The sequence below is a fragment of the Anthonomus grandis genome, chromosome 15 (genome assembly GCF_022605725.1).
Source record: "Anthonomus grandis grandis chromosome 15, icAntGran1.3, whole genome shotgun sequence".
In the NCBI taxonomy this organism is placed as follows: Eukaryota; Metazoa; Arthropoda; class Insecta; order Coleoptera; family Curculionidae; genus Anthonomus; species Anthonomus grandis.
In genome coordinates, this window is record NC_065560.1 from 9441533 (window position 1) to 9453570 (window position 12038).

The 12038-nt window shown below is 31.8% G+C and overlaps 1 protein-coding gene and 2 long non-coding RNA genes across 5 annotated transcripts in view; 2 read left to right on the top strand and 1 right to left on the bottom strand.

The window, feature by feature from the left end:
• LOC126745183 (protein ECT2) overlaps nt 1–12038 on the bottom strand; it is a 93107-nt gene that overhangs the window by 78724 nt on the left and 2345 nt on the right. For all 3 annotated transcript variants that reach the window (XM_050452912.1, XM_050452911.1, XM_050452914.1), the window contains exon 2: nt 4522–4868. In XM_050452912.1, coding sequence (XP_050308869.1) covers nt 4522–4868 — 347 coding nt within the window. The remainder of the gene's footprint in view (nt 1–4521; nt 4869–12038) is intronic.
• Nucleotides 50–3627, top strand: LOC126745190 (uncharacterized). Its single transcript, XR_007663458.1, has 3 exons — nt 50–394; nt 579–871; nt 988–3627. It is a non-coding gene; the product is annotated as an uncharacterized LOC126745190 (long non-coding RNA).
• LOC126745189 (uncharacterized) lies at nt 7228–9919 on the top strand. The gene is made up of 2 exons (XR_007663457.1): nt 7228–7593; nt 8008–9919. It is a non-coding gene; the product is annotated as an uncharacterized LOC126745189 (long non-coding RNA).

Consider the following 12038-nt stretch of genomic DNA (forward strand, 5'->3'; position numbering starts at 1 on the left):
TGGCAATATTTTCCAAATTAGAAAAGAACTGTTGGATTAGGGTACAAATCTTAGAACATTGAAAGACTAGAAGTGGTAAACAACAACTTTGAATAATTGAATCTATTTAAATTATAATTAGAGTTTGGTGTACTACACGGGTCAGTGTTGGGTCCCATACTGTTTCTCATTTATATAGGGTAAAAGGATGGGTCCACTCAAAATATCCGGCAAGGTTTAGCAACAGGGCAAGAATAACCTATCCCGTTCTGTTTCTTAGCGTCAGTTGCCTTTGAGACGGCGACTGGAACGCATTATAACCCACCTTCGCGAATTTTATTTACCATAAGTTGAAATCACCACGTGCAAAAATTTTATATCAGTTTTGAGAATCTTATTTTTTTTTTTAAATCAGGTAAGTTTAACCGATTTTTGTTAGATTACTGTTTAGATACCATATATAAGGTGTACTAGAGAGCACCAATCGTAGCTCTAATCGGCATATTTTAGAAGCTAGACACTAGTCCATCTATTCTCCTATTTGAGGATAGATGGCCCACTTAAGTGGAGGAGAGTTGGACCAGTCTATTTTGTTTTAGGATTATGCCCAATAAATATATCCGAAAATAAAACGCACCTAAAAGAGGTTCTTGGACGGCTAGAGCATTAGGTGATGCAGTTGATGCTGTGAAGAATGGCGGTATGGGCATTAACGAAGCCGCGAAAGCATTTGGGATCCCAAAAACAACTTTTAAGCGCAGATTAAACGCAAATAACATCGATAACTGTAATCGTCTGGGGCCAGATTGTTCTTTGGGCTCGAACGTAAACAAAAATAGTCAGTCACATAAAAAAACTGCGAAAGGCAGGCTTTGCACCCACCAGAACAGAAGTAAGAATCATGGCGTTTAATTTAGCTGAACGATTGGGGATTCCAAATAAATTTAATAAAAAAGAAGGTATATTAAAAAAAAAAACACATTGCTAATTTATTATCGTCTTTTTTAGGTAAAGCTGGCCAAAAATGGTTAGAACTGTTTTTAAAGCAAAGACCTGAAATTTCAATCGGAAAATCCGAGAACACCTCAATTGCGCGAGCTTTGGTAATGTCAAGAGAAACCATTAATAATTGTTTTTCGGATCTACAGAGAATTATGACTGAACACAATTTTTATGATAAACCCGGGCATATATTCAATACAGACGAAACAGGATTACAGCTGAACACTAGGGCTGGTCAGGTACTAGCCGAAAAAGGATCAAAATGTGTTCCAAGCATAAGCTCTGGGGAAAAGGGTGAGACAATTAGTGTCATAGCATGTTGTACCGCAGAAGGCACTTTTATCCCCCCATATTGTATTTTCAAAGGAAAAAATAAAAAAGAAGACTGGCATGAAGGTATGCCACGGGGTTCTAAAATTAGAATGTCGGAAAAATCTGCTTACGTTAATAGCGAGATTTTTTTAGAAAGCCTTCGGGTAAAACTTTACTAATAGTAGATGGCCACACGTCCCATACGACCACCCTGAACCTACTAGAATTTGCTGAGCAAAATGATATAATTTTGTTTTGTTTACCATCGCATGCCACTAACTACCTGCAGCCTCTTGATCGCGCCTTTTTTAAATCTCTTAAAAGCAACTTCTACGCTGAATGCCGTTTTATGGTTCAAAATAACCCAAACAGTGTCCTTAATCGTCTTCAATTTGGTAAGCTGTTAGGTCGAGCATGGGGAAACTCAGCAACTGTTCAAAATGCGGCCTCTGCATTTAAATCCACTGGGATTTATCCATTTAACACGTTAATTATCCCGGAATATGCTTTTTTAACACAGACACCCCTTGAAAGTCCTGAAACAGAAACGGTCCAGACGGATAACTTATCAGTTAGAGCTGAGTCTCCTCAACCAGGCCCCTCCGGAATTCAAAATCTAAAAGCCTTACCCATCAACCCTAACAAGTCATCAGTACCTGATGAAGATATAACTCCCGGAAAGGCTCTTGACGAAGTAACGCCTGTACCTGTTTTATCTGCAGCAGTGAAAAGAGTTCGTAAAAAAATATCTAGAGAGATAACAGCTAAGGAATTTATAAAAAATAAGAAAGATGCACAACTCAAAAAGAACGTAAAATCCGTAAGAAAATTAAAAAGTAAGAGAAAAGTGAGTGAATCTTCAGTGTGAAGATGACGTTCCTCTTGATAACAGTTCCGGTGGTGAAGAAAACTTTAGTGATTTAGAAAATGAATGTATCGGTTGAAAGGAGGACTATAACCAAACGTCTAAAAAAGACGAATGGCTGCAATGAATAATTTGTAAACGTTGGTTACATGAAACTTGTTCTGGCTTCGTTAACCTTTGCAATAAGTATGGAAAGACCTGTAGCCACCAAAAAAAGAAAAAGAAAGTATAGCATGGTCCGTCTATCCTACCCCTAGTGGTCCATCTCATCTCCACAGAGCAGGATAGATGGCATACCTGTCATTATGTATATTTTTTAGTGCCTAGAATTATTATTTTTAATTCCTAATTATACCAAAAGAAATACCAATATTATGTTATGTTATATATATTTTTTCCAATTTTGTTATTTTTTTTATTAAAGAAGCACGTTTAATTTTTTTAAATGTGGTCCATCTCTCCTCCTTTTACCCTAAATGATCTTTCTTTCTGTCTAAGTCAGGAATTCAACACTGTACTATTTGCTGATGATACTATCTTTTATGTAAGTCATCATCCTTCAGAAATTCACAATATTAACTACCATGCATCAGAACAAAATCTTTCTCAATGGTTTCTGCCAAACTGTCTGTCTTTAAATAATTCAAAATCACAAAGTGTACATTTTTCTCTTCGCAACCATACTAAAGTTCTCCAGCCTTGTTACCTCAATGTGAACAGCATGTACAGTATTATTGGATGAGGGCTTAACCTGGGAAGAACATCTGATTAATCTGTCAAGAAAATTAACACAGCAACTTTTTCAGATAACTTCTAGATAAACCCTTTTAACAGCTTACCACAGCAATTTCCATGGGGTTATTCCTGCCATATGGAAAAAGCTTTTGGACAACGAAGAAAATGTATATGCATCATGTCTGGTCTTGGCTATAGGGAAGAATTTCGAAATTCTTTTAAATCTTTAAAAATAATGACTCTACCATGTGTGTACATTATGCAGTGTCTGTTGCACAACAAGCAAAATTTGAACCTATATAATTCTCATGAAAACATCCACAATTATCCTACAAGGAACAACACCAATCTTGTACCTGATTTCTGCCGACTTGAGAGATCCAGAAGCGGCTCCAGATACCTATGTGCAAAGTTCTATAACTGTGTACCAGCCAGAGTAAAGGTTTGTTACCAGCCAGATGTTTTCTTTTAGAAAAAGCTTTTTTTTCATTTGGGGAGTACTTTGAATCAAATTTTAATTTGTCTTAGTTGTTTTAATGTGTTTTGAAAATGTATTTTAATTCTAATAAAAACCAATTTGAATTTTAAACTTTTGTTATATATATATATGTACAAACTATGTAGCAACTTTTTTTTTTATATTTAACCCATAATTTATAAGTTTCATTACATATTTTATTTGACTTGTAAAAGTACTTGTTTGTATATTATTACTAATAAACTATCTAACCTCATTAAATCTAATCTATATTGTGTTTCAAAAATATTATTAAACAAGGATTTATGCCATATTTTCCTGCACTGTTTTTAAAAACAGTGCAGATGCCTTGATCTCAATATTTATTAAACCTAATCCTTCACTTTTAATCGCCAACTCTATTTGTGGCGTTTTTATTCTATATAGTACTTCAGACTATATGTTTCCCCATTATACAAAGAATCTTTTGACAAATTTTATGAGACATGGGAATTTTTTGTTCAAGGTACCAAATTTAGATAAAGCATAAATATTAATTAGCCAATTTTTCCTCTTTTCGAATCCAATTTTCATTTACCATTTCTTTAGAATGTTTGTAGACAAAATTATCTAAATGCAAGCGGCTAGATTTCCATTTACCCAATAGGATTTTAACATTTGTGTAATATATACAGACCTATTTTGCATAATATGAATAAAAACTAGTTTGCATACAAGTTTACCGCTATACGATTATATTGTAGTTTGTCTTATATTTTCATTATGCAACTAAATAAATTTAATAAGCATAAGATTTAAGCAGCATAACGGTCTATAATCAGTATTCTTTTAGGACAGTATGTTTTTTAAAATCATCCCATAAAGGCCTAATAGTTACCAGTTACCACCTTGCATCAATATCAGTGATTAATGTATTTTTATTTTGTTTATACTCATTATTTTTAGATACAATTATCTGTAATCAATAATCAATTATAAAAACGATTGAAGCAGTAAATAAACAGAAAATTAATTGTTATGTTATATGATTTTCAATTTATGAATGAAAGCATATTTTATATAAGCAAATTTTGTCCACCTCTAGAAATATCACAAAAAATTTTCATATTACCTTAAAAATTAAACATATTATTAAATGCTATAAACTTACCAATTCATCTTTATTTCTAAACCCAGTAAAACAAACAACAACTCCTCTCATAGCCACATTATAAAGAGGTCTAGTATTATCAGGTAGCTCCTTCTTCTTTTCAAGTGCCAATTGCTCTAAAGCTGGAGGCCCCAAAATTGTTTGTCGACTTTTACATAAACCACTAAAGATTTCTCCTTGAAAATTATCTATTATATAATAAGTGGAACAAGTAGTGTCGTCTACATATTCCAGTCCATTTGATGATGTTACTACTGGTACATTGAACAATTCTGCTATAGTATGAAGTCTGTAATCTCTTGCTAGCGAGCCTACAAGGCAGATTCTTCTATCGGGAACAATAGCATCTAAAATTATAAAACAAAAATAAATATTGATAAATATTATATGTTATAAACGTGTTTATTTTTATGACTAATCAAGTTAAACCAGGTATAGCTAGATCAGTGGCGTATCCAGACTGAGGTCCTGGGGAGGGGCCAATTAGTTCTTGGCCTAATGGGAATTTGGAAGAGTACAAAAAATAAATTATGTACACATTTTTATAGGCCCATAATATATTTTTTGCTACCAAATCGTAAACAATAAATAAACTTAGGAAATTAAAATTAGGTACTTTTTCGCATTGAAAAATGTATGTACAATAAATACGTAAATTACACCACTATTTTGTAGAGGATAAAATTATAAACAATATAAAAAAAAGAAAGAAATATATTCAGATATTTATGGAACATTATAACTAAAAAACAAAGTTTAAATATATATAATTTTTTTTAATCAACTCATTTTACTTATTTAGGTTTTTGTAAAAAAGAATTATGTTAAACAAGTAAAAAGAGAAAATAGAAATTGTAATACATCAAGCAAATTAAAAAAAAAATTAATAAGCCGCAACAAGCATAAGAAAATAGATTAATACATATTAAGCAGACAACAAATAAATTGAAGTGAGTATATGCATGTGTAAGGTTTTTAAATATTAATGTCAATTTTTCTTTTATTTTTTTGCATTTCTGTCTTTCTCTGGTGTTATTGATACAGTTGGATATACATATAAAAGTGTCAATCCATTGAGTCTATGCTCTTGTATTACGTAATAAGACCCATTGTATTACGTAAATAAGATTTTAACAACTTCAAAGTTGAAAATTGCCTCTCTGGTGTTGCCGTGCTTACAGGTAATGTGCAATAAATTTGTAATAAGGTATAAATGTTGGATAAACGGTTTTGTCGCAAATTTTCAGGGCAGTTAAAGCCAAATTAAGAAAGTCTTCTGGAGTATAATTTTGAAACTGTCATGTCGCTACTAAAGTTTAAATTCCGCAGAATACCAAACACAATTATTAATATTGTGTTCCTGTATTGTAATAAATTGAGACAATATAGCACCTTTTATAATAATTTTTTTAAATATTGATTAATAAATTGTGAAGCTAGTCATTGCCCCTCCTTGATCTCAGGGGGGATATGACACTGAGCTAGATGATTGCAAATCAGATGAGTCTTGAAAAAGATAAATGAAAAAATGTCTGTTGCAAGCAATTTTTTCTTCTATTATAGTTAGTATATTTTATAATTATTTATATTTGTTTAAACCATTGAATAAACAAATTTAGGTATATTCCTGAGCACAAGGAAAAAAATCACTCCTAAATTTTACTATGGTCCAACATTGCATGTTATTATTGTTGTATGTTATATGCAAATTAACTTTTTCTATTATAAGGAAAAGTAGTAATTATATGTTACCGTAAATTCGGCATATGTCTTTCACTCAATATTTTAAACCATTACAATAATTAAAAAGTCAACTCTCATATGATCCTTTAAAAAGTAATTACTTGTGTCTTACTGCCTTGCAAACCAGTCTCCCATTTATTTACTCTTTGATTGCATATGAAACTGGTGTCATCAAAAGGAATGAGGTCATCAGACATAGACACACCTTTTTTATGTCTTTATCAGTTATTATAAATACTATACTAATAAAGATTTTACTGTAGAAAATTTATAAATGGAAATATTATCAATTCAGTGAGACATGATTATTACACAAGAATTAATATCAAAAATGACATAAAGTATATTTTGTGGTACATTTTATACAGTAAAAAATACATGAAAACATGGAATCCATAATATGTCAAAATATCTTACCCTCATAAAAACCCACCCAAATTAAAAAAAAAACTGACAGAAGTATTAGTTAACTTTCGATAATAAACACATTAATTATTATTGTCAGATATATGTATATGTTAAAGCCAAAGATGAACTATGTCAATAGAATTTCTTAATAAGGTATAATTAAAACCAAATATGTAATTAAATAGGCTTCAAAATGCCAATATGTTCAATAACTTTAAGATGTAGTCATTGATTGTCCCAAATATTCAATCAACAATATAGTGATGAATTATATGACTCATCCAATTGGCCCTAACATATATTCTTTTGTTTAAATTAAGTTTCCTAAAAAAAGTTATACAGTGTGTTCGAAAAATAGACGGAGATATGAGAAAAAGTTTCTATAAACATGGGTTTGGAAATGCACAGTGTTCAAGATACAGGGTGATTTTTGAATTTTTTTTTTAAATCTTAGTGGTATGCCATACTTTTAGTGGTATGCCAAAATCAAATTTAAAAAAATGAAAATTAATGGTCTAGATACTTTTCAATAAAAATTGACCAGACTTCATATGAGGCATTCAGAGCTAAAGTGGATCAAGTCCAAAATTTAAAAAAATGGGTTTAGTATACAATAATACCCAATAAAAGTGTATCTTTTTAGTGCCACAGTAAATCAAGTCCCTACTGCCGTAGTTTGCCAACAGAAGCCAGTAGTTTTCTTTGGTTCTGAAAAAAATTAATAAAATTTCAGAGCCAAAGTGGACCAAGTCCAAACTCATTAGAATCGTAGCATGTGGTGTTTGTTTGTGTACTTGTTTACGTGTGTTCCTGTGTAAAAAGTGACTATAATGGATTCAGATACATCATTTATATACTTTTCTGATTCATCCTCTGATTATGAACCCCTAGAAAAAGAATATTCGACGTCAGAATCTGAAGGTATAGTAAAATAATGTAGTTTATTTACTATAATTACCAATTCTAACCTAACCTTACTTGAATGTATACATTATACAGGTCTGTAGTGGTATTAGTAAGAATTGAAAAATTCTTCTTTAAAATATACCGTGCGTTAAATATTTGTTGGTAACATTTTCTTTCACGGTATTTTTAAAATTTTAAGTTTTCAAGTTTAAAATTATTCCGAAATAAGATTAAAATTATTATTCCTTATTTCTGTTAGAAAAAAATTGCAAAAGTGTTTTTTGTTTTATTTTATTTTATTTCGTTTGTAACATATAAATAAAACCTGTTGCCCAACTGTTTTATATATATGTTACAAAAAGTAGAGTGAACCAAAAGTTTATTAAGATAAATTGAACACAGTATATAATGCTTTTCTTTTCTTTCTAGATAACTCTCACTCAAACCAGAGGGAACCAGTGACAGCTTCTGAACCTCTTCCTGGACCAAGTAGACAAAATCATGAAGGCGACCCTGCAAAGAAGGAGAGAGGTAGAAAGCGAACAAAAAATGAAAACGCTTGGAAAAAAAGAAAAAGACAACAACTAAGAAATAGTGGACTCGCCTATAACTCAGTAAAAGGCAAAGCAATAGCAAAAAAAAACTTTAAAAACTCACCCTGCATTGCAAAAAAAGATGTAATGAGAAATTCACAGAGGAACAGAGGAAGTGCATATTCGAATCATTTTGGAAGTTAGGGGACTTCAGCAAACAAAATGTATATATCAGGAGTTTTGAGTGAAAGAGTGAAGCGTAAGCGAATACGAGATGGAAGTGCTAGTGAAAAAGGTGTCTGCTACAGTTATGTTTTAAGAGACAGTGCAAATTCTCAAATAGTGTGCAAGAAATATTTTTTGGAAACTCTTCAGCTTAGTCATGGAAGAGTTTACAGGTGCATTTCAAAACCTGAAGTTCACGCCGTTATCGATTCACGCGGGAAAGGAGTTCCAAAGAATAAACTTGATGATACCCATATAGTAGCACATATCAACTATTTTCCTGCCTATCAGAGCCATTACAGCAGAAAAAAAAATTCGGAAAGGAAATATCTTCATCCTGATTTAAATATAAGAAAATTATATGACTGTTGAGAAATGCAATAGCGAAGGGAAGCAAGCTTTGAAACAAACGTTTTACTATCACGTTTTTTCTACTAAATTTAACTTAGATTTCAAAGTTCCTGCAAAAGATACCTGCAGTAGATGTGATGAATTTCAATTGAAGATAGAAGCTTCTAACTGATGATCCGGAACGGAGTAGTCAATTTGAACTTGAAAAGAAATTGCACTTGGCTAAAGCCCTACAAGCCAGAGAGTCTCTTAAAACTTATAAAGCCTCTGCATCAAATACCTGTTATGTTGCAACATTCGATCTTCAAAAGGCTCTCCCATATCCAAAATTAACTACATCAATAGCATACTATAAGCGGAATATGTATGTATACAATTTTGGAATCCATTCTTTCAACAAAAATAATGGATACATGCACTTATGGGACGAGACAGAAGGAGGGAGAGGATCACAAGAGGTAGCGTCTATGCTTGCAAAACATATTCTTGGCCATACTCGGATTTGTGTACTGGCCAAAATCGAAATATTAAAGTGGCCTCTACATTGTTGACCTTGGTCCTAGATCCCCAGTTAAGCATTAAAACAATCGATCATAAATTTTTGGTTTCTGGTCACTCATTTCTTCCTAATGATCAAGATTTTGGAGTAATTGAATCAGCGTCACGAAAGTGTATCCAAATTTTTACACCTGAGGACTGGCTACAAGTTGTCAAAGAAGCCTTTTGTGGTTATCAAAGTAAATACATCCAATATTTTAACAACTAAAAACCTTGAACAAATGTTAGTTAATAAGAAGAAAACTGACGCAGGTGGTCCCGTAAAATGGCTAGAAATGAGGTGGATGAGGTATGAGCGGGAGAAACCTTGGACACTGCAGTTCAAAAATACTCTAAATCCAGATGTTGCTTTCCCAAAAGTAACCATGTCGACGAAAAATTCTAAATTTAGTGAGACCCAAGATCCGTTATAAAAAACTGCCAGAGTGGTCACCGAGGCAAAGAAAAAAGATATGTTGTCCCTTTTACCATTTCTTCCACCCAATACCCATGCACATTTTAAAAACCTACAAACAGAGAAACAAACTAGATCACAAACTGCTTTGAATGAGGAAAATATTGCAGAATCAGATGATGATGAACCTATATATTATCTTCAATGAAGTCTGATTAAACTTTCAGTGATATTTTTATATGCTGGCTAAAAAGTAATAATACATTTGATTTTTCATTGTGTTTTTTATTTCATTTATCTTTTGTCAGAAACATTTCAGAGCCAAAGTGGATCAAGTCCAATAATTTCTAATTAAAAATGTATTATCACCTTTCATTCCTAATTTTGAATTTTCAAACCATCATGAATATTTAAGTTAGTCTTCATAACACAATTCTAAAAAGAAAAATCTCATTTAACTCTCTCTGAGGAGTCACTTGTGTAATATAACTTTAACTCAATTTATCTCAAAACTATGAATTATGGACTTGATCCACTTTAGCTCTGAACACCTCATATATTAATAAATGTGTATATTATATGTTTTATTTTAAAACCAATAAAAGAATACCTATATAATGTAAGCAAATTGTCACTATGTAAAATAATGATAAATTTCAGATATATATATATATTTTTTTTTTATTCATTAAACAGGAAACCCCCATCACAAAAAAAATAAATTATAAAATACAGTTATGTCAATAATTAATAATCCTTACTTAAACTATTAAGAGTTAAATTACTTAACTAAAAAAAAAAGACTCTAAAGTAAATAAACAAAAAAAAAATATATCTTTGTATTAACTAATAGATTAGGAATATAAATTCTCACTTGGTTCACCCATCAAACAACATATTAATTAAAAATATTAATTAAACAATACTAAGTATTCAAAATTTTCATTAAACTACCCTTAAAAGACCCATATGAATTGCCAAAAACATCTAGCCTCTCCTCCCGATCCAAAAAATCTAGAGATCTCACCAAAAAAGAGTTTTTACCATAATTGGTTCTATGGAACCCAATATGAAATAAATTATTTTGTCTAAGTGTTCTCTGAGGAATAGAAAATTTAACCTGGGAAAGTAAATCCGGACAGGATATAATACCATTCAACAACTTAGAGATAAAACAGATGTCAAACATTGTTCTTCTTTTATCCAAAGACAAAACTTTAACATAATTCAATATTTGGGAATAATCATGATTAGCAATAAGATCCAAATTAAACATGTAGTTATAATATCTTAAAAATTTGTTCTGCACACTCTCCAGTAATGACTTATAGACATTATACTGGGGAGTCCAGATAATTGAGCCATACTCAAGCTGTGATCGTACCAATCCCACATATACAGATTTGACAGCCTGCAATGATAACCCCTCACAATTTCTAAGCGTAAACCCAACATTCTATTAGCTTTTACTACTATTTGGTCTATATGATTGCAGAAGTTCAGAAATTTCGTGTCAAACAGTATTCCTAAATCCTTAGCAACATCCTTTATTTGAAGTTTCTGGCCGTTAATTGTGTAAAATGATGGTAACCTACTTTTTTTCCTATGAAATGAACTTTGGAAGCATTTATTAATATTCAAATCCAACAAATTATTTTGGCACCACAGAGAAAAGCCATCAAGATCTTTCTGTAAGAGGCTGATATCAAGTTCATTCATAATAACCAAGAAAAGTTTGAGGTCATCAGCAAACATTAAAAATTCACAATACTCCAAGACATCCCTAAGGTCATTAACAAACAAACTGAGTAGCAAAGGAGAGCAGTGTCCGCCTTGTGGCACTCCAGAACAAACTTCAATCACCCTAGATATAAAATTACCAAGTTTAATCAGTTGCTTTCTATCACTAAGAAAGCTAAGCAACCATTTTAGCAATCTATCAGAAAAACCTACATTTCTCAATTTTTCAATTAATAACAAATGATTTACCTTGTCAAACACCTTGGAGAAGTCTGTATACACAGCATCAATTTGATACCCCCTCTCCAAGGCATCCCAAAACTTGTTGTGGTATATGAGTAAATTTGTAAGAGTGGACCGACCACCTCTAAAACCATGCTGTTCCTCAACAATAATTTCTCTACATTGCCAATTTAAATGGGCAAACACAAGGCTGTCTAAAACCTTGTGGATGGACGACACTATGGACACACTACGATAATTACTGACATCATCCCTCGACCCTGATTTAAAAATAGGAGAAATATAACCTTCCTTCCATATGTCTGGAAATGTTCCAGAAATAAGAGACAAGTTAAAGAGTTTACATAGTGGCTGTGATAGTGCATATCGACAGTTTTTTAAAAGAATATTGGGGATTCCATCTGGACCAATCATTA